The 24,149-nt window shown below is 40.5% G+C and overlaps 1 protein-coding gene across 1 annotated transcript in view; it reads right to left on the reverse strand.

Moving 5' to 3' along the window:
• Positions 1-478: 478 nt before the first annotated feature.
• Positions 479-24,149, reverse strand: part of LOC107867924 (universal stress protein A-like protein) — a 31,094-nt gene continuing 7,423 nt past the window's right edge. Inside the window, exons 2-4 of the mRNA XM_016714418.2 lie at positions 16,144-16,265; positions 15,898-16,016; positions 479-826 (exon numbers count right to left, since the gene is read on the reverse strand). Coding sequence (XP_016569904.1) covers positions 718-826; positions 15,898-16,016; positions 16,144-16,265 — 350 coding nt within the window. The 3' untranslated portion in view covers positions 479-717. The remainder of the gene's footprint in view (positions 827-15,897; positions 16,017-16,143; positions 16,266-24,149) is intronic.

Consider the following 24,149-nt stretch of genomic DNA (forward strand, 5'->3'; position numbering starts at 1 on the left):
CAACCGCTGGATACTATGCATTAAAACCCTTAATTAATGTCTAATTAAATGCCATAAATGCTAAAAAGTAACGTCTGGTGTCGTCCTTCGATTATGTAACGGCTTCCAATGGCTAGAGTAGGCTAGTTGAATTTTCTCTAGGCTTTACATGTAAAAGTATGAATGACAAAAATTGATTGGAGTTGGGATTTTGTTTTGGGAAGGATATTTCAAAAGATAAGCAAAAGGCATAAGGAATTAAAAAAAAAAATAGTAAAAATATAGTTGAAACAAAAAATGCAACCATGAATTAGGAATGACTTATTAAGTTTGGTTGATAATAACTTCAGGTGTTTACCAAACGCATGAATATGCGGAAAATACTTATACGCTTACCAAACACCGTTAAATCTTTTTTTTGCACCCAGACGTGCAAGGATGAAAAATTCTTTTACAATGGCAAAGCATATGATGCATACAGATGCAGAGGCAACAAATATTCATCAGAAAAAGGAGAAATATATACAAACCACACCAAGCGTAATGAGGAGCACTCAAAGCTCATACACATGTACACAACAATCATGTGCAATCACGAATTCCACAAGAAGGCAGACAGATATAGGCTACAGAAACAGCACCAAAATGAAAATCCCCACAATCTTTTCACGCTGTGACAAGTAGACATCTAATATGCATGCATCGTTGAACATGAAGCGGTCAAATACACCAAATGAATTAATCATCTATGGGGTCCTGAGGAGTCTCAGCTGCACTGCGCTTAATTGTAACAACAGGACATTCAGCATGCTTGACACAGAACTCGCTTACAGTTCCCACGAAAACCCTGCAAGAAATATTTACCTCTCAATGAAGCACTCCCAAAGTACTGATTATTAAAAAAACGGAAAAGGGCCTAAAATGCCCTTCACCTGTTGGAAATGGTGCTAAATATTCCCCATCCACCTTCGGGCTCCAAAATGCCCTTTATTTAACATTTTCAATATTAAACAAATAAAAAAACATTTCATTAATGAAGTGATACATTTCCATTGGTCCCCATTTTATTATTTAAGAAATTAAAAAATTCTAACCCACAACACCTACCTCATCCATACCCAACGACCAATACTAATATATTAGTGTTTTAGTATTTTTTGTTGTGAAATCATGTCAAAGTGTGCATCTTTCTTTTATGAATCAACATATGTGTCTGGTATTCGTTCTAAGGATTGCACCATAAGTTACTTTCTTCCTTTAGAGTTTGTGAAATTAAGCCAAAATTTGTTTATTGGTCTCTGCTTTAGAGGTAAATTACCATGCTTTATTTTATGCGTGGAAGGTGAAATGAGATTTACTGAGCCTTATTGATTAAATGTCATGACAAATTACTTAGATACATTGTTCCAGTGTTCAGGGAAGCGTGATGCGGAAAAAAGTGACAAGGCTCTGCATCACGCATTATGCGATGCGTGATGCGATGCGACCGCATCATTGAAGTGAAGCGCAATTTAATTAAAAAAATACCTATAGAGCATTCAAATAGTAAGTTGTAACTGAAAAAACCACAACTATATAATCAACAATAAAGACAATATATTTAAGCAAAAGTTCTAATGAAACACCAACAAATCAGTTCAACAAAGCAAAACAAACCCCCAAAAGAAAAAGAAAAAAATCAAATCTAATGGTTCAATCTAAAGCTCTTCTAGTTCATTAAGATAGTCCAATTCTTTTATTCCTTGAGTATCAACATAATGCTCATCATCTTCAACTTCCTCATCTTCTTCATCTCCAGTTGAAGAAGCAAATTCTTTTCCCTTATCATATGAGCATGAAGTACTATCCCTTAAACCATAACGACACTCATCAACTCCACTTGCCTCAGCAACAACACCCCAAGTGAAATTAGTATCTCCATAAAAAATTGATTCATCTTCAACATTCTCAATTCCAGTTAGCCATTCATTGGCATCATCAATGTTGTCCAAGCTAATTGGATCAAATCCATTGCGAACATTGTAACGACGCCTCAAAGTTCTATTGTACTTTATGAACACCACGTCACTGAGGCGCTTTAGAGCTTTTTTTTTTAATTTAAAAATTGCCCATTAAAAAAAATTCACTTCCAACCCTTTTTTAAATTTAAAATTGCCCAAAAATAAAAAAAAAATCCATAATGCGATCGCATCGCATCACGCAACAGGGCTTGATGCACCCGTAATTATCAGATTGAACCGCATCAAAGATGCGACTCGCTGGGAGCCCACATCGCATCACATCAGTGCATAATGCGATAATGCAATCGCATCTCTAAACATTGTTCAGTTCAAAATAATAATACCACGACTACTTTAGTTATCATAGCATTCACAACACATTTCGGCAGGTGAGTGTTGTTGTATTCAGTTCCATTGATATCAACAACAACAAACCCAGTATATTCCCACATAGTGGGGTCTGGGGGTAAGATGTACGCAGCCCATACCACTACTTCAGGAGAAATAGAAAGGTAGTTTTCGATAGACCCCCGGCTCAAGACAAGGAATAATAAACAGATACTTAATAAAGCATGGAACAGGATGTCAAGACAAAAATACGCCACCCACAAGGAATAATAAACAAAGAATAGTAAACACATTCGTAATAAAGCATACAACAAAGTGAACTAGCAAGAATAACACATCTACCAAGTAATGTCCTACCCCAACGACTCAAATTGGCACTAGCCTTCTATCCTAATCCGCGCCCTCCAGATCTTCCTATCTAGGGTCATGTCTTCAGTGAGTTGTAACTGCTCCATGTCCTGCCTGATCACCTCTCTCCAATATTTCATCGGCCCACCCTTACCCCGCTTAAAACCATCTAAAGCAAGCTTCTCACACCTACGAATCGGGGCATACACGCCCCTCCTCATCACATGCTCGAACCATCTCAATCGGACTTCCCGCATCTTGTCCTCCACCGAAGCCACTCCAACCTTTTCCTGAATAGTCTCATTTCGAACTCTATCACCCCTATTAAGCCCACAAATCCAACGCAACATCCGCATTTTCGCCACCTTCAATTTTTGAATGTGAGAGTTCTTGACTGGCCAACATTCTGCTCCATACAACATGGCCGGTCGGACTGCCACCCTGTAGAATTTGTCTTTAAGCTTGGGCGGCACCTTTCTATCACACAACACCCCCGAGGCGAGCTTCCACTTCATCCATCCCGCTCCAATACGATGGGAGACATCCTCGTCAATCTCACCATTTCCCTGAATCATGGACCCCAGATACTTAAACTATCCCTCTTACACACCGTCTGGGAATCCAACCTTACAACCACCTCGTCTTCCTGCCTCACGTCATTAAACTTGTATTCCAAATATTTTGTCTTGCTCCTGCTCAACCTGAACCCTTTAGACTCAAGGGTCCGTCTCCACACCTCTAATTTTTTCATTCACACACCCCCGCGTCTCATCAATCAAAACTACATCATCTGCAAAAAGCATACACCAAGGTACCTCTCCTTGAATACGCCGCCGCATCAACACATCCGTCACCAAAGCAAACAACAACGGGCTAAGAGTGGAACCCTGATGCAACCCCGTCAAGATAGGGAGATGCTTTGAGTCTCCTCTCACCGTCCTCACCTGAGTCTTAACTCCATTATACATGTCCTTGATTGCTCTAATATACGCCACTGGTACCCCACTCACCTCCAAGCATCTCCAAAGCACCTCCTTAGGGACTTTGTCGTACGCCTTCTCCAAGTCGATAAACACCATGTGCAGATCTCTTTTCCTTTCCCTATACTGTTCCACCAGTCTCTGCACCAAGTGAATTGCCTCCGTCATCGAGCGCCCGAGCATAAATCCAAACTGATTTTCCGAGATAGACACTATCCTCCTCAACCTCAACTCGACCACTCTCTCCCAAATCTTCATAGTGTGGCTCAATAACTTAATACCTCTATAGTTATTGCAACTCTGAATGTCACCCTTATTCTTATAAAGAGGGATCATAGTACTCCGTCTCCAAGCCTCGGCATTTTCGTCGACTAGAAAATGCCATTAAATAATTCAGTCAACCACCTTAAGCTAGCCTCTCCAGAGAACTTCCAAAAATCCACAAGGATTTCATCAGGCCCCGTCGCCCTACCCCTACACATCCTGCGAACAGCCTCTCTGACCTCTTCTACCTTAAAACGTCTACAATAACTAAAATCACGACACTCCTCTGTGTGCTCCAGCTCCCCTAAAACTATAACTCTATCCCCTTCTTCATTCAATAACCTATCGAAGTACGACTGCATCTCTTCTTAATGTGACCATCCTCCACCAATACTCTACCATCTCCCCCTTCATGCATTTCACCTGGTCGTGGTCACGGCCCTTCCTCTCCCTAGCCTTAGCAAGCCTAAACAACCTCTTTTCCCCTCCTTTCTCTACTAACCCCCCATACAAGCTCTCGAACGCTGCCGTCTTAGCCGCCGTGACTGCTAACTTAGCCTCCTTCCTAGCTATCTTGTACTCCTCCCTATTAGCCCGCTTCTCATCTTCATCCCTACTCTCACCCAACTTAGCATACGCCCCCTTCTTAGTCTCCACTTTCTTCCTAACTTCTTCATTCCACCACCAATCCCCCGACGATGGCCGGCACAGCCCCTGGAAATACCCAACTTCTTCATTCAGTGCCATTGATATCACTTTAGAGAAAATTATCTAGAATCCTTGAATTACTAAAGACAAACAGAATCATCTACCGATCTACTACAACTAATTTCTAAACCCCTTTTTCATTTACATGCATTATCGCATTGTAGTTCACCAGGCAAAGCTACCATTTCTTTTATATGCTCCAAAAGATTTCTAAATCTGAAGCTCCCATAACCAGGATCTCAGCTTGTAAAAGTCATGTGACATTGTTATGTTCTAAGAACCATACCATGGCATGTTTGATGAGTGTCCAAGAAGTTTTTAGTTGTTCATCACATGAATTTCAACCCACAAAAAGTACTAGATCATGAATTTCAAAACAAAACATTGTGAGTTAGAGCTTTTAAATTTTTTTAATTAATAAAATGCGGACCAATAGGAATGTGTCACTTCATTATAGAACGCTTTTTTATTTATTTAATATTGAAAAAGGTAGATATGAAGGACATTTTGGAGCCCAAAATGTGAAGGATATTATAGAACCAAAAGGTGGATGAAGGGCATTTTTGCACCATTTCCAATAAGTGAAGGGCATTTTAAGTCCTTTCCGTTAAAAAAAACACAGTACTCTTATCTTCTGAAAAGCAATAGTAAAATGACAGACAGATTCCATATTATTCAATGATTCATGAGAAACCTGGGCAATAGGAGCCTGCAAAATAGATTAAGAGTGTAGTTCATGACAAGCTTGATCACTAACAGAAACCATGGAGGTTGGAATTTCTACAATAGTAGACTCTTGAATGCCTAGGAAATGGGAAGGCTTGCTGAATTTTTGGGAGTACTAAAGCCTTTTCAAGATCTCAACAACAACCACCATGAGGAAGCTGATTTGGTAATATTCACAGTGAGGGCAACTTCACAGTAAAGTCATATAATTTTCACTTAAACTCTAGTGAGCTGCAAAGGAATCTTGGGATATGGAACCAAATCTGGAAAATAAATGCACCTGACAAAGTGGCTTCTTTCACTTGGTTGGTAGCCCGAGAGGCTTGTTTAACATTGAAAGCACCCCAAAAAGCAGATTTCACTCATGCTCTAGATGTTATCTATGTGTAGACAAGCCTTAAAGAGTATCAATCGCTTATCTTTGCACTGTCAACTTATGGACCAGCTATGACAACTTTCTTAACAGCGTTTGGCTAAATTGAAGCATGAGAGGGTGTACTTGTGACATACATGTTGGAGCATCAGAGGCAAGATTACAGTCAAAAGAAATGGTGGTAAACTACTCCAGCTCCCATACGGTGGACGGTGAGGAGAGAAACACTAGCTGTTTTGAAGATAAAGAAAACTCTATTCATTCTATTCAGAAGATCAAAATGATCTGTTTACCTTTTTTTTGCATTTTTTTATGTAACCAGCATTTTGTAAATGATGTTGAAGCCAATAGTGAACTCATAGAGTTCCTTTAAGAGTAGGAGGGAATATTCTGTTGATACCTTGTCAATATTTTTGACAGCACCTCCTTGGTGCCATATTATACACTACCATTTCTCAAAAAAGGTGGGAGACCGTTGCTATGTAACAAAAGAGCAGAAAAAAGCTTGGGTGTATATGAACACATTTGACCTATCTGTTGTGTACACAGGGAAAAAAAAATGTGTTGAGACAGAAGTTCCTGCAGCACTCTGGTAACTAGAGTCTTCCCGACAAACTGAGAGAACGCTAATGTAGTAGAGGACCTTGCTCAAACCTTTTTGGCTACAAGATTTAAGATCGATTTTATACATCATCAGGGTATATACTGAAATCCATGTATTGGTGATTATCAGAAGCTTTTAAGACAACTTGGTAGTCCCAGTAAATGTATTAGATTTGTTGGAGTCCCACATCGGTGGGTTAAAGGGTCTTTGGTCTCCTTATATGGTTCTTGGGCAATCCTCCCCTCATGAGTTAGCTTTTGAGGTTGGGTTAGGTTCATTTCTTTATCATGGTATTAGAGCCTACAGTGCAAAGGTCCAGTGGTTTGGTAAAACGAGGTTGAAGACAAGTCCAAGGCGGTTCTAATTAATTTGCAACCAGTTTGATGATAATGAAGATATTTTGTCAAAATAAAACAACATGTGGAGAAGATGTCACATTTTTAAAAATAAAGCTCTCTTTTAACCCTGTAAAGGGGTCCAATATTTTTAACGCAAAAGGGCTAATATAATTTTAACCCAAAAAGGCTTCATTTTTAAGCATGACAAACAGCAGAGATAAATGAAGATTATTTGAAGAATCAAAATTATGCATATGACATGAAGAAGGAGGATCAAGTCAAGAAAATCAAGCCAAAAATGAAAGATTTGTTAGGGTTCTTGCCTTGATTTTCTTACCAAATTTAAGTTTTACTTTTCTTAAAAGTAATACCATAATTACTTTTACTTTTCTTGAAAGGAAAGTATAAAACTTTATCATATTTGGCTAACCTCTTTCTTGGAGGAAAGGTTTTGGACATCTATAAATAGAAGATCTCCTTCTCATACCAAAACATAATAGCATCCACAATGTCGTCTTTAAAGAGTCTTTGTTTAAGGGGAGATTTCTCTCAATAAGTTTTAGATTTTTCAATTTTATTTTTGATATGTGCCGTTTGGCCAAAACATATCAATAATATTTTTTAGTATTATATTTTCTTTTGTCATCTGATTTATCGTCTCTATAGTTTGTAAACTAATAGCTTCCGCATGACGCCCTCTTGATTTCAAACCCAACAAGTGGTATCAGAGCCAGGCCCACCCAGTTCATTGTTTTTTATATTGGGCTTATATTGTCCACGCTGCAGATGCCAACCCTGGGCGTGCGGGGAGGGTGTTGGAGTCCCACATCGGTGGGTTAAAAGGTCCTTGGTCTCCTTTTATGGTCTTGGACAATCCTCCCTTCATGAGCTAGCTTTTGAGGTTGTATTAGGCCCAAGATCCATTTCTTTATCAAGATTCTAGCAATCAACCATGTCAGAAGAGAATTGGAGCGATCAGGAAGCTTGTAAATACTTACCATTTCCTCTTATCAAGCAGTGGTAAGACAACCAGATCATAAAGACCAAGGGAAGGCTAGAGCAGGTGGAAAATTCCATGATGAGGAGTGCACTTTGTTTGATCACACTGGGAAACAATGCACTGCCTATTTTCACTATGTGCTACACTGGGAAGTCTAGAATTCTCCTTCAAAAAGAAATAAGCAAATTCCTTTTCCTTCTTTTGTAGCTTATGTTTCTGTTTTGGAAATGAATCTTTTTATATAGGATTAATCATTTCTAAATTTGAAATAACTAGCTTGAATTTCAATGTCCGGAATTTTACGCCATTAATGCATCTTTTCTGCGGAGGGATAGGGAGCGCTCGGAGGAGAGCCGCGATTTCAGTTACTGTAGACGTTTTAAGGTTGAGGAGGTCAGAAAGGCTATTCGTAGAATGCGGAGAGGCAGGGCGATGGGGCCCGATGAGATTCCAGTGGATTTTTGAAAGTATGCTAGTGGGGCAGGCTTAAGGTGGCTGACTGATTTGTTCAACGCCATTTTCACGACTGCGAGAATGTCTAAGGCTTGGAGATGGAGTACGATGATTCTTTTGTATAAAAACAAGGGTGACATTCAGAGTTGCAATAACTATAGGGGAATTAAGCTGTTAAGTCACACAATGAAGATTTGGGAGAGGGTGGTTGAGACGAGATTGAGGAGGGTCGTGTCCATTTCAGAGAATCAGTTTGGTTTTATGCCTGGTCGCTCGACGATAGAGGCAATTCACCTGGTGAGAAAATTGGTAGAGCAGTATAGGGAAAGGAAGAGGGATTTGCACATGGTGTTCACCGATCTGTAGAAGGCGTATAACAGAGTCCCTAGGGAGGTTCTTTGGAGATGTTTGGAGGTAAGAGGAGTGCAAGTGGCGTACATCAGAGCTATTAAGGACATGTACGATGGAGGGAAGAATCAGGTAAGGACGGCGGGAGAAGACTCAGGGCATTTTCCGGTAGAGACAGGTTTGCACCAGGGATCGACTCTCAGCCCTTTCCTTTTTGCGTTGGTGATGGACGTGTTGACGCGGAGTATTCAAGGTGAGGTGTTGTGGTGTATGTTATTTGCGGATGATGTAGTGCTGATTGATGAGACGCGGAGGGAGGAGGGGTGAATGAGAAATTGGAGGTTTGGAGGCAAACCCTAGAATCTAAGGGGTTCAGGTTGAGTAGGTCCAAGACGGAGTATTTGGAATGCAAGTTCAGTGACTCGAGTCAGGAGGACGGTGTGACGGTGAGGTTGGACTCTCATGATGTTTGTAAGAAGGATAGTTTTAAGTATCTTGGGTCAATGATTCAGGGGGATGGATAGTTTTAAGTATCTTGGGTCAATGATTCAGGGGGATGGCGAGATTGAAGAGGATGTCTCTAAGCGTATTGGAGCAGGTTCGATGAAGTGGAGGCTCGCCTCAGAAGTGTTATGTGATAGGAAGGTGCCCCTTAAGCTTAAAGGCAAATTCTACAGAGTGGCAGTCCGTCCGGCCATGCTGTATGGAGCTGAATGTTGGCCAATCAAGAACTCCCATATCCAAAGATTGAAGGTGGCGGAAATGAGGATGTTGCGTTGGATGTGTGGTCTCACTATAGGGGATAGTCAGGAATGAGATTATCCGAAAGAAGGTAGGAGTGACTTCGGTGGAGGACAAGATGAGAGAAGGCAGGTTGAGATGGTTTGGGCATGTGAAGACGAGGAGCACGGATGCCCCTATTCGGAGGCGTGAGAGACTAGCTTTGGATGGCTTCAGGAGGAGGTAGAGATAGGCCAAAGAAATACTTGAGAGAGGTGATTAGGCATGACATAGAGCAACTGCAGCTTACTGAGGACATGACCGTAAACAAGAAGGTGTGGAGGTCGCGAATTAGGGTTGAAGGCTAGTGTGAGTGTGTGGGTTGTGGCTAGGTGTTAGGAGAGTGGGGGTGGTAGTCCTCTTCGGTCTGTGAGTGTATTGTTTACTACTAGGAGAGTATCTGTTTTCCTATTTCTTATTTTGTATTGCTTGTACTTTACTTATTTTGTATTTCCTTGATATTTACTGTTATTATTTTATCGCTTATTTTCGTTGTGTTATACATCCTGTTTCGAGTTGCATTACGACCTTGCTATACTATTCTCTCTTTTGAGCCGGGGGTCTATTGGAAACAGTCTCTCTACTTCTTCGGAGGTAGCAGTATGGACTGCGTTCACCCTCCCTAGACCTCACTATGTGGGAATATACTGGGTTGTTGTTGTTTGTTGTAATGCATCTTTTCTGCCTCTGTTAGCAACTTTTTTTTAAACTACCTTTCTGTTTGCAACTCAACAATCAAATCCTTTTTCCTTTCCTGAAAATACCAAAGCATCAGAAAAGAGAGGAAAAAACTGGTCCGTTGAAAGGGTTGAGTGGTCAATCAAATTAAATGTTGGTACTTGTGTCTGTTAATTGCTACTACTATGTTAACATAGCAAAGCCCAAGTGACTATGCTTTTTAATCCTTTTTAAGGTAATAAACAATAAATTTATTTCGATTATTCATGATACCAAAATAATTTCATTGAAATCTTTAGGCCAATTAAATGGGATAAACGAAAATCTTTTACATAATTCATTTTCCTTACAAGTGATAACCACAAATTCCAAAGGAATTGCGGAAATTACATCGTCTCTATAAAGCTACCCTCTCGAGCACTTGGAATGGTCCATCACCTCAAGGCATCAACTTAGCCTTCCTTTGGGTTGGAAACCAGTCTTTCCGATGATGTACTCATACCCAATCGCCCAGTTCAAGTGCAAGCCTTCTTCGCCCTTTATTCACCTTCTTTACTACTTCTCAATTCTTCTCAAGGCGAAGTCTCACCTTCTCATGCAACTTCTTCATTGCTTCCACCCTTTTGTTTCCATCTAAGCTTATAACATCACTAGAAAAAAGGGTGAGATTTAAAAGGGTTAAAGGGGTTAAAACCATAAACACATTCAAAGGGATTCATACCAATAGTCGAGTGGATAACACAATTATAAGCAGATTCGACTAAGGATAGGTGATCTTCCCAAGAGGTCATTTTTTCTTTAACCACAGTGCGTAGCATAGAACCCAATGTCTTATTTACCACCTCCGTTTGGCCATCGGTTTATGGGTGGCAAGATGTTAAGAAAAGTAATTTGGTGTCAAGCCTACACCACAATGACCTCCAAAAGTGACTACAAACTTTGAGTCCCTATCACTAACAATGGTCCGAGGACTTCCATGTATTTTGACAACATGCTCTATAAATAAAAAGGCCACATTGGGAGCGTCCTCACTCTTATGACACAAAATGAAGTGGGCCATTTTTGAAAACAGATCAACCACTACAAAGATAATATCTCTACCCCTCCTTATCCTGGGCAAGCCCAAAACAAAATCCATAGAGATGTCAAGCCATAGGCGTAGAGGGTGGGCAGTGGGGAGAAGGCGCGATTTCGCACCTCTATAATCCATAAACTGGCCACAAGTTCTAAAAACATCATGACGCATCTTAAGCTAATAGAATTGTTTCCCCTGGGATTCCAAGGGTCTTGTCAATTCCAAAGTGACCCATCATACCACCATCGTGTGCTTCTCTCACAAACAACTCTCTTCATGAGCTTGAGGGCACATACAACCTCTTTCCTTTAAATAACTTGGAATAGGGTATAGAGGGTATATCCCTAATCCATTTTTTCCTACCCCATTCTTCACAATCTTTGAAGATTTGAGCAAACTCGGGGTCTTCGAGGTACAATGTCTTCAAGCACTCAAAACCCAACAAATTCATAAGACAATGTAGTGATTAACACAATTTTCTAGACAATGCATCGGCTACCACATTCTCTTTCCCCTTTTTGGATTGAATTACATAAGGGAAAGTCTCTAAAAACTCAATCCACTTGGCATACCGTTTATTCAATTTATCTTTGGAAGGTGTTTCAATGATTCATGATCTGTTCGAATCACGAATTCCTTGGGCCACAAATAGTGTTGTCAATTGCCCAATGCTCTAATCAAGGCATACAACTCGAGATCATACGTAGAATAGTTCAAGGTTGAGCCTTTGAGCTTTTTGCTAAAGTAAGCAATAGGCTTATGGTCTTGCATTAAGACGACTCCAATGTACCTTGCTAGCATCTCATTCAATTTCAAACATTTTATCAAAGTTGGGTAATTACAACAAGGGAGCGGAGCTAAGCATTGTTTCAAAGTTTCAAATGCCTTTGTTTGCTCATCATTCCATTTGAAAAGCTTATCCTTATGGATTACCTCGGTCAAGGAGAGGCGATGATACTAAACCCTTTGACAAACCGCTTATAAAAATTAGCCAACCCATGGAAGCTTCGTACTTCAATAATGGATTTCGAAGTTGGTCAATTCTTAATAGCGTCTATCTTGAAATCATCCACCTCGACTCCTCTTGCACTTACAACAAATCCCAAGAACATTACTTCATTCACACCAAAAGAGCATTTCTCAAGATTAGCATATAACTTTTCTTTCTAAGCACTTCAAAAACACTTTGCAAATGTAAAACATGCTCTTTGAGGGATTTGCTATAAACTAGGACAACATCAAAGTATACCACAACAAATTTCCCATTGAACAGTATCATCACATGATTCATCAACCGCATAAAGGTACTAGGAGCATTGGTGAGGCCAAAGGGTATAACCATCCATTCATATAGACCAAATTGGTCTTGAAGGGCGTTCTCCCCTCATTGCCCGGTTGCATCCGGATTTGGTGGTATCCACTCCTAAGATCTACTGTTATTTTGTTGATGGCCCGACAATCAACACACATGCGCCACGTCCCATCTTTCTTTGGCACCAACACCATGACAGCACATCGACTCATGTTTTCTTTGATGTATCCTTTGTTGCGGAGTTCCTCAACTTGCCTTAGAAATTCCTTGGTATCAATTGGGTTACTTCGATAAGCCGATTTGTTTTCAATTGAGAACCCGGCACAAAGTCTATTTGATGCTCAATTCCCCAAAGTGGGGGTAACTATTTTGGGAGTTCCTTTGGGAACACATCTTCATATTCCTACAAAATAAGAGAAATAGAGCGGTTAACATTAAAAGCACAGGCTAGGAGAAGCATAGGTGTTTCAGTATCATGCTCTTTGAAAAGATCCTTGTTCGTAGCCAACATCACCATTGGACTCTTTTCTTTCAACCTTTTTTTTTTCCTTCCCTTCATCATCCTCCTATTCATGGGGTTCCTCCTCTCATTCCTTCTTACCCTTCACTTTCAACTCTCTCATGCTTTGATGAGCTTCATTCACTTGTGAGGGCGAAACAGGATGAAGTATGAACTTTCGACCATCCAACTCAACAGCATACTGATTAGTTCTCCCATCATGCTTGGTCAAACAATCATATTGCCATGGTCTTCCAAGCAAAATGTGACAAACTTGCATGGGAATCACATCATAAAGCACCTCATCTTGATAATTCCCAACCTTGAACCGAATCACAACTTGTCTAGTCACTTTCAATTTTACACTCATTAAACCATTGGTGTTTGTATGATGTGGCATGCTTGGTTGTGGGAAGCTTCAAGAAATTAACCATGGTGGCACTAGCTACATTAGCACAAATCCCACTATCAATGACCAATGAGCACATTTTCCTTGATAAAACATTTAGTATGGAATATGTTTTTCCTTTGACTTGGGTCATCTAATGTCTTACTAATCACTACTAGTCTTATCACAAAATTTGGAACCTCGAACTCTCCATCTTGAGATCAAGCATCCTCATCACCTCCCTCTACTTGTTCATCTTCTTCAATCTTCTCTCCTTCTTGGGTTTCTTCTTCATCATCCTCTAGTCCCACCTCCTCTCCAAGTTAATACAATCTCCCTTCTCTAAGCCTCATAAGTTAGGCTGACCACGTATGGAGAAGAGTTGACTAGACAGGACATGGAGCAGCTCCAACTTCTAGAGGACAAGACCTCAGATGGGAAGTTATAGAAGTCGCGGATTAGGGTAGAAGGTTGGTAGGTAGTTGAGTGGTTTATTTCCTAGTAGGATAGGTTGGTGCATTGTACCTATTTCCCAATTTTTAGTGTTTACTAGTCGTAGTAGCATTTGTCTTGTAGTTGGCCTATCTAACAACTTTTGTTATTCCTCATTATTTACTTTTCTTCAATTATCACACTAGTTGATTATGGTTGTTGCTCCTCTTTGGTATGATATGCTATGTTTTCCTTATTATTTTCTATGTCCTCTTTACCTTTGTATTGTTATGTTAGCTGCTCTGACGTTCATTACTCAAGCCGAAGGTTTTCTGGAAATAGTCTCTCTACCTCCTTGAGGTAATGGTAAGGTCTGCATACACTCTACCCTCCCCAAACCTTGTTTTTAGAACTATACTATGCTATTGAGGATTTTATGGATAACATGAATGATTAGTTATTAGAAAATACATTTTTATGGATTACACGAATGCATGTTGGGTGATGCTAGAAAGTTGACAACAACAGATAATACCAAAGAGATAAAGCAGACATTTAGAACTATTCATAGTGCATCTTATGGAAAATTTGGCTAGAGAAGAACAAACCTTGCTTTGGAAAGAAGAGAACTCACATTTTCTTAGAATTATGGATAGATGTTTACAAAATTTATACTTCTGGCGTAAAAGGTAGTTTTATAGATAGTTTAACTAGTATAGGGATTTATTAGATATGCTAGGAATCAGAGTGTAGTAGGTTGTTTTTGGTTTTATGGTGTTTTAGTTTCTTTTCCTGTACAATTTTGGTACCATTTAATAAAATCTCTACCTTATCGAAAAAAGAGATTACATGAATCATGTTGTTATGAAACACTATTTATGATCCAAATTATGGAAGGCGCGCACTTATCATTGTTGTTAATATCATTAACTTATTTTTGACTAATTTCATTAGAAGTTGCATATGCTAAAATTTTATACATTTACAAGGCATATTGTGATAAACGAATTAAAAAAACGGCCTTAAATTATTTTATGACTTATTGTTGATAAATCTAATATTAACAAACGGTGTTTAGTAAGCTTACTAGGTATAGTATAACACGTACAATCAAACCGAAACAATAATCATGTTTTAAACAACACCAAACGATACAATCGATTCCCAACATACTATCCACAAAACAAAACAAAACAATATCAGACAAACACAGTATAGTACAAAGTTATATTGTACGAAATGATGGGTAACAACCACACCAAAAGGGTGTTAAGAGTTCCTAACAATGTGTGGAGCGTGTAGTGGTTCGAATTATAGGCTTAACGAGATTCGTTTGCTACTTCCATATGCCTTCAAAGATGGTTTAATGTGAATATTACTTGCTGCAATTGTCCATTTCTAAAGCACAAAAATCAAAATGAACAATAGATCTTTTAGTTTATGAAAAATTGAATGGTTGTTGCTAAGTGGAAGCAGTGTTAAAAAATGCGACCGCATCATCGCATTATGCGCTGATGCGATGCGATGCGGGCTCCCAGCGAGTCGCATCTTTGATGTGGTGCAATTTGAGAACTGCGGGTGCATCAAACCCTGTTGTGTGATGCGATGCGGACGGCGATGCGATGCAAGCGCATTATGGATTTTTTTATTTTTTGGCAATTTTTAAATTAAAAAAAAAGGGCTGGAAGTGAATTTTTTTATGGGTAATTTTTAAATTTTAAAAAAAGAGTCAGAAGTTTAAGAAAAGACCGAAATAGAAGAATTGATACTCAAGGAATAGAAGAATTGGACAATCTTAATGAACTAGATCTTTAGATTTAACCATTATTAATTTAAATTAGATTTTTCTTCTTTTTTTTGGGTTTGTTTTGCTTTGAACTGATTTGTTGGTGTTTCATTAGAACTTTTGCTTAAATATATTGTCTTTATTGTTGATTATATAGTTGTTATGGTCTTTTCAGTTAAAACTTACTATTTGAATGCTCTATAGGTATTTTTTAAAAATTAAATTGCACATCACTTCAATGATGCGGTCGCATCGCATCACGTATGCAGAGCCTTGTCGCTTTTTTCCGCATCACGCTTCACTGAACACTGAGTGGAAGAAGATAAAAGAACATGATTCGGGGCAGTAGATACTTTATGATTTTTCCAGAAGCACGCTCTTGCTAGGGAGACCGGGTGGAGGGCAAACACACTCAATAAGTAAGCATGCCCATAGAAACATAAAAAAAAAAAAGAACGGCTAGTACAATTATGCATACCTCTGAAAAGGACCAAGACCACGGCAACCAACCACAAGAAGATCTGGTTGTACACGTTTGACTTCGTGGCAGATGATTTCCTTGGGATCACCTTTCTTTGTCCATGCTTCACAAGGAACCTACAAAATGAAGTGGCATGCAATAAATTTTGAAACAGTGTATTCCTCAACCAGTACAGCTCAAATACTAGATAGTAACTTAGGCTTAAATTTCCATGCCAAGATTCATCAAAGGAAATTCCAGTACCCCAATTTCATGACAGCGGTTAACAAAGTACTCCAGCAGATGGAGTCCTCTAATCTTGTCCCTGTTTTTCATGCCCTTGAAATCCTCAGGTGATGCAAATATGCTATCCATATCTTCAAAACCTAGTAATCAGATGACAACAAGATATAATATAAGCTACTGAAAAAAACAAACACAGCAGATTGCATTAAACCGAGAAATATGGCTGCCAAATATACAAACTTGACAAGAAAACATTGAAACCAGATTGATGTTTGATGTTCTGGCTTTTGACGGAATATTTTACATCTTTTTCAAAGGATAATTGTATGTTTTCAAGCAACTGATGTTGTATTTAGTACTGGATTTGAGTGTTTTCAGGTTAAGGAGTTAGATGAAGGAAAGACTTTGAAAAATAGCAAAAAAATGCCATTGAAAGTCAAACTGTCGGACCGTCGACGGACCGCCAGGGTGGCCGGCCGTCAGAGTAAAACAGAGGGAGCAATTGAGTGGTCTCTGCGACGGTCCAAGTGGCGGACCGTCAACCATCCGACGGACCGCCGACTTGGCCGTCAGGACGAAATAGAACATGACATCTTGGAGGATCAAGCAACGGCCCATGCGACGGACCGCCAGGCCAGAGACGGTCTGCCAACATGACCGTCAACCCTTAACAGAACTTGACATTTTGGGACCACCAGTGACGGTCCACGCGACGGACCGTCAGGCTTACGACGGGCCGTCATTCCGACCGTCAACTTGGACGCGGCTTTTCTGAGTTCGAATTTTAAAGGGAACATATAAATACCCAATTTAGGTTTTATTTAGGTATCTTTTATCATATTTCCATATTTGAAACTCATTGTAACGTAGTATTCTCTGAAACTCATGCTAGAATTGTGGATCTGATCATTTTATTCTCATTCTCTTCTGAAGATTCAAGAACAATTCTCGTGGATTTTGTGAGTAATTTCTAAATTTATTTATGAGAAACATAATGAATTCTTCTTCTTCTTCTATTGAGATGTGTGGCTAAGCTCCCATAACTAGGGTTATGGGAGCCTTGATGCGAATAGCAGATTGGGGTTGTGAAAACATTTGAGTTCCATGGTTAACTGAAGTTGTATAAACCCTTCTTCACAATAATGATATTTCTTGGTTGCAAACTTGAAGGGTGAGCCCAAGAACATCACTTGTTCGAATAGAAAAGTGTTTGTTGGGAAAAAGAGAGGTTTACATAAAATCTAAGGGCTTTAACCTTTGGGTTAAAGGTTGATGCCTTGACGGGATCAACCCACATGAGAGAATAGTTGAATAAATTAACACATCCTTTAGGTTCAAGAGAATTGAAGGATAATCTACTCATTTAGGTTGAGAGACAAATGGGTAAATTATAGGATTCAATAACTCTTGCAATTGAAGTGATTAATCGGAAATTCAAAATAATTCACAACCCTAGCTGCTTGAACATCTCGATAACCACTCTAGTTTGTCTACTCTCATTGAATTATTATTTGCAATAAGAATCACTGTCTGGAACATTTCCTGTTACAAATAGTGAGATACAATTTACAAATCAAAACCCCCTTTAATTCGGAACCTTTGATCAACAGTCTAGTAACAACCACAATACTTAGTGAACACAGTATTCCCTGTGGGATTTGACCCCAACCTAGTTGAGTTATATATTTGACAACGAGCGCTTACTCTCTCGTAAGAGAGGTGTAATTTGGGCGTATCAAATTTTGGCGCCATTGCCGGGAAATACGATTGTCAATTAAGTTTGTGTTTGTTAGTTGACCTTTGGTCAAGTTTCCCAAATTTTACTTTTCTTTGTTGTTTTTGTTCTTTGCAGGGTAATCATTGTATATGCCAAGTACACGGAGGTCAGGTGAACCGTTATTATCAGTACATCCAGAACTTTAGTTGATCGGTAGAATGGCTGACCAACAAGAAGCTAAGCGCTTAGCAGCTTTGGCTAATGCACAAGTTAATCAGCAAAATGCTGATAATCCAGGGCGAGTGCCTAATGTTGATAATGAGGACTTGGGAGACGATGATTTGTTAGATCTTGCTAACCAAAGGCGTGCAGAGAATGTAGCTGCACCGGTTAACCGTAATGTAAACAGAAATCGTCCTTTCAGAGGAAGGCAAGATCGGCAACCTGTGCAATTTGATCTTGAGGAGGATGAGGACGAAATGGATGGAGCAGGTGCAACTGGAGCTATTATTCCTCATCTTTGGCACCCGGAGCTAAGTTCAACATCACTCGTACCATGATTCAATTACTTCATCTGAAGGGGCTATTTGGTGAACTTCCGGGTGATGATCCGAACATGCATTTAGTGAATTTTGTCACTATTTGCAAGTCTTTTGATAACCCTGAAGTACGGCAGAATGCCATCCGTCTGCATCTATTTCCGTTGTCTCTGTCTGGAGAGGCAACACTGTGGCTTAATGGGTTGACTCCTGATTCTATAACGCTGAAAGGAGCTTTCCTAGAAAGGTCCTTTCCGCCGTCCAAGATGTTACAGTTGAGAGACGAGATCAGTAATTTCCGACAGCTCCCGACAGCTCCCGACTGAAGCTCTTCATGAGACTTGAGAGAGATTTAAGAAGAAGTTGATGCAGTGTCCCAACCACAAAATGACTGACGTGCATTTGATGGAGACACTATATAGAGCCTTGAATTCTATTACCAAACCAGCGGTTGATAATGTTGCGGGAGGAGCATTTATGGATCTCACGTTTCCAGGAGCTTTTGAAATTTTGAAATACTTGACAGGATGACCAAACAGAGTAGAGCTTGGCATACCAGGGATTCCGAGGTAGCAAGCTCTACCGTGTCTAGCGAAATGACTGTAGAACAATGTAAGAGAGAGAAAGAACGTGAACAAGACATAGCTCACATGAAAATCCAGATGGATCTGCTTACCAAACATTTATTATCTGGGAAGACAGAGAAAGTGAAGGCTGTTGGGGCGGGGCACAGAGCAGAGTTGATTCAGATTTTGAGGAGGCCAACTATCTAAATAATCGGGGGGTTTCCAAGGCAATAATCAAGGGAACCAAGGTCGGAACTATTACGACATAGCTGGATACAAGGATACAAGGATAGGGAGCAAGAAAGTTGGAAGAATAAGAGTGACAGGAGCGGACTGTATGTACCTCCTGGAAATCGAGATAATGCTGCTACCAGTTCGGGCAACATGTCGATGGAGGACATAATAAAGAAACTATTAAGGAGAGTTGAGGCAACCAATGCTGGGGTGACGACGATGAAGAGTGATTTATCTTCCATGAGTCAGTTAGTGAATTCGCATTTAACTTCTATCAAGCAATAGGAGCAGTAGATGAGCCAACTCTCGATAGCATTTAACTCGAGGAAGAGCGGTACCTTGCCGAGCGATATAATGCAAAATCCTCGAAATAATGGTTCTTGCATGGCAGTTACCACTCAGAGTGGTAAGGTATTACCTAGCCCTTCTGTGGGCAAAGCTGTAATTGAAGAAGTGATTGAAGAGGATGTTGAAAATAAAGAAAGTTGTCCACTGGAGTCTGAGAAACTAGATGGTAGTGACATCCACTCTAATCATCAGCAGGTTGATGAGTTAGAGAAAGAAAAAGAAAAGGAGAACGTAGCAGTGGTTACCACTCTCCCAAAACCACTGTCTCCCTTTCCTCATAGATTAAAGAAGAAAGTTGATGGTACAAAGTTTAGCAAATTCATGACGATGCTGAAGCAGCTGACAGTGAATGTGCCTTTAGTGGAGGCATTAGAGCAGATGCCTGGGTATGCTAAGTTTATGAAAGACCTGGTGACAAAGAAAAGAACAGTGAGCTACGAACTGGTGGATAATCCTCACCATTGTAGCGCTATTTCAACAAGGTCTTTGGTGCAGAAAAAAGCGGACCTAGGAACATTTACTATTCCTTGTACTATTGGGTCTCTTGATTTTGCTAAGGCCTTGTGTGATCTGGGAACGAGTATTAACCTGATGCTGCTAGCTGTTTATAAGAAGTTGGGTTTTGGGGATCCTACACCCACAAACATACGACTAGTCATGGCAGACAAGTCAGTAAAACGGTCAGTAGGGATATTGTATGATGTGCTAGTGAAGGTGGTCAGTTTCATATTTCCTGCGGATTTCGTTATCTTGGACTACGAGGTGGATTTTGAGGTACCCATAATCTTGGGTAGACCTTTTCTCGCAATCGGGAGTGTCCTTATTGATTTAAGGGTTAATGAGTTACAATTCAGGTTTAATGATGAGGTAGTTCGCTTCGATGTGTGCCAATCTATGAAGCAACCCAAGGAGATGAGTGTATTTTCCATTGTTGATATTTATTATGAAGACGAGCAAGAGGTTCCAATTGAAAAGAAATTTGTTGTGGAAACTCTAGCTGCAGTCTTGATGAATTTTTACAGTGAAGGTATCGAGGAGTACGAAGAGACAGTGTGTGCTTTGACGAGAATGGGATCTTATTCATATGCTCCCAAGAAACTGGACTTAGATCTGGAAAATCGACCAACACCTCCGGCTAAGCCATCTATCGAAGAGCCACCGGTGTAGGAGTTGAAGGAGTTGCCAGGACATTTGCGGTACGTGTTTCGAGGCAGTAGAAACACTTTGCCTGTGATTATTGTTGCTGATTTGGGCGAGCAGCAGGTTAAGGCACTTCTTTCTATGCTTAGACGATACAAAAGGGCCATAGGATGTACTATTGCCGACATCATTGGTATTTCTCCTGGCATTTGCACTCACAAGATTCAGCTTGAGGAAGATTGCACACCAACCATTGAGCACCAACGCCGTCTTAATCCACCAATGCAAGAGGTGGTTAAGAAGGAGATCATTAAATGGCTGGACGCGGGAGTTGTACACCCAATTTTTTATAGTAAGTGGGGCATGACTGTTGTGGCGAATGAGAAAAATGAGTTGATTCCCCTCAAACCTGTGACTGGGTGGAGAGTTTGTATGGACTATCGCAAGCTCAACTCATGGACTTTGAAGGACCACTTCCCAATGCTTTTCATGGATCAAATGCTTGATCAGTTGGCGGGAAGAAGTTGGTATTGGTTCTTGGACGGGTATTCGGGCTACAACTAGATTTCCATTGCTCCAGAGGATCAGGAGAAGACGACGTTCACTTGCCCGTATAGTACCTTTACTTTCAAGCGGATGCCCTTTGGCTTATGTAATGCACCCGCCATGTTCCAACGGTGCATGATGTCTATATTCTCCGACATGGTGGAGGAAACCTTGGAGGTGTTCATGGATAATTTTTCAGTGGTGGGTGATTCTTTTGAACTATGCTTGGTGAACCTGAGTAGGGCATTGCAGCGATGTGAAGAATATAATTTTGTGCTTAATTAGGAAAAATGCCACTTCATGGTGAAGGAGGGCACTATTCTTGGTCACAAAATTTCTGCTAGAGGGATTGAAGTTGACAGAGCAAAAGCAGAGGTGATAGAGAAATTACCCTCTCCCATCTCTGTGAAGGGAGTGCGTAGTTTCTTGGGTCACGCTGGATTCTACCGCTGGTTTATTAAAGACTTCTCCAAGATCGCCAATCCACTATGCAAATTGTTGGAGAAGGAAGCTAAGTATGTGTTTGATGAGGAGTGCAAGAAGGCATTCAAATGACTTAAGGAGAAGCTAGTTGCTGCTCCTATTATTGTGGCTCCAGACTGGTCTAAGCCTTTTGAAATTATGTGCGACGCAAGTGGAGTAGCACTAGGTGTTGTGCTTGGTCAGAAGAAAGAGAAATTGTTCCACCCCATTTACTATGCGAGCAAGGCATTAAATGGGGCACAGAAAAATTACATTGTTACTGAGCAGGAACTTCTCGCAGTTGTCTATGCTTTTGAGAAGTTTCGTGCTTACCTGTTGGGAACTAAGGTAGTGGTTCATACAGACCACGCTACCTTGAGATATTTAATGGCAAAGAAGGATGCAAAACCAAGGTTAATCAGATGGGTGCTACTTCTACAAGAGTTTGATTTTGAAGTCAAAGATAGAAAAGGATGTGAAAATCAAGTTACGGATCATCCAGACTTGAAGGTGATCGACAAGGTGATGATACATGTTCGAATGAAAAGATCTTTGCTGCCCCGATTGAAAAAGTGCCTTGGTACGCTGACTTTGCAAATTTAATGGCAAGTGAAGTCATCCAGGAGTATCTGTCTTTTCATCAAAGGAAGAAGTTCTTACATGATGTTACACACTACTTTTGGGATAAGCCGTATTTATTTCGGCAGTGTGCGAATAATATTATCAGACGGAGTATTCAAGACATGCTGAATATCCGAGGAGCTTGTCATGCTTCTCCGGTTGGGGGTCACCATGCAGGTGACCGTACTGCGAGGAAAGTGCTGCAGAGCGGTTATTACTGCCCGACCTTATTCAAGGATGCCTATAAGTTTGTGCGGAGATGTGACCAATGCCAAAGACAAGGGTCAATCTCAAAGCACCATGAGATGCCGATGACAAAAATGATGAAAGTCGAGTTGTTCAATTTATGGGGCATTGATTTCATGGGCCCCTTTGTGATCTCTTATGGATTGAAATACATATTGGTCGCCGTTGATTATGTGTCAAAATGGGTTGAAGTCGTTGCTTTGGACGATAATAAAGGAAAGAGAGTGGTTGCATTCCTTAAGAAAAATATCTTCTCTCGCTTTAGGGTATCACGTACCATCACAAATGACGGTGGATCACACTTTTGCAACCGAGTGTTCCGAGCTGCTTTGTTGAAATATGGTGTAAAACAGCATAAGGTTGCTACACCATATCACCCACAGACCAGTGGGCAGGTGGAAGTTTCGAACCAGGAGATAAAAGCAATTTTGGCTAAAATGCTGAATGCGAGCAGAAAAGATTGGTCTCGAAAGCTCGATGATGCCTTGTGGGCATATGAACTGCTTTCAAGACACCTATTGGAATGTCACCATACCAGCTGGTCTACGGCAAAGCATGTCACCTTCCGGTTGAACTAGAGCACAAGGCTTTGTGGGCTCTTAAACGGCTGAACTTGAATTGGAAAGAAGCGGCTGAGTTAAGGTTAGTTCAGTTAAATGAGATCGATGAATTCTGTCTCGATGCTTACGAAAGAGCCGATCTGTACAAAGAAAGAATGAAGAGCTATCATGACCGAAGAATAAAGAAGAGAGACTTTCAATCTGGCGACTGGGTATTCTTATTCAACTCTCGACTTAGGCTCTTCCAGGGCAAATTAAAGTCAAGATGGTCTGGACCGTTCAAGGTAAGTCAAGTTTTTCCAGGTGTGGTGGAACTTGAAAGTAAAGACAGAAGTTTGTTTAAGGTCAATGGGCAAAGAGTCAAGAGTCCATTGTGTATCTCGATGAAGTTTGAGTAGTCGAGGTAACCAAGTCGTGCCGCGACAATAAATCAGGCGCTAGTGGGAGGCAACCCACAAAGTGTTGTTGTAACCATAGTTAGAATTTATTTGTTGTTTTTGTGCAATTTGATGTGTTTGTGAAGTGTGCAGGATTGAGAATGCAGAAGGAAAGGAGTTCTACAGTTGATAAGGGGGTGACGAGAAGACTGACGGACCGTCAAGGACTCGACGGGCCGTCACTAGAACAGTCAAAGACATGATAAAAAAATGTCATTCTGGATAAGGCTTGACGGTCGAGTTGGCGGACCATCGCTGGTTTGACGGACCGTCGCTCCTACCGTCAACCAGAAGCTTAAATTCAAGGGTACTGGTATATGCTGACGGACCGTCGCATCAGCCGTCGCAGCAAGGCATGATTTACATGTTTCTGGTAAGCCACGACAGTCCACCTGGCGGACCGTCGGACACCCGACGGACCGTCAGGTAGACAGTCAACTTAACCCTAGTTGCGGGTCGGGTCGGGTTAATTTCAAGACTTATTTAAAGTGCATATATCTGACCCAAATGTTTTTAAACCAATAAGAAGAGGCGGTTACATACGTTGCTACCTATTCAAGTCCTAAAACTGTTCAACTTTTTCTGTATTCAAAGTAACTGGGGTCAAT

The sequence above is a fragment of the Capsicum annuum genome, chromosome 4 (assembly GCF_002878395.1).
Source record: "Capsicum annuum cultivar UCD-10X-F1 chromosome 4, UCD10Xv1.1, whole genome shotgun sequence".
NCBI classification, from domain to species: domain Eukaryota; kingdom Viridiplantae; phylum Streptophyta; class Magnoliopsida; order Solanales; family Solanaceae; genus Capsicum; species Capsicum annuum.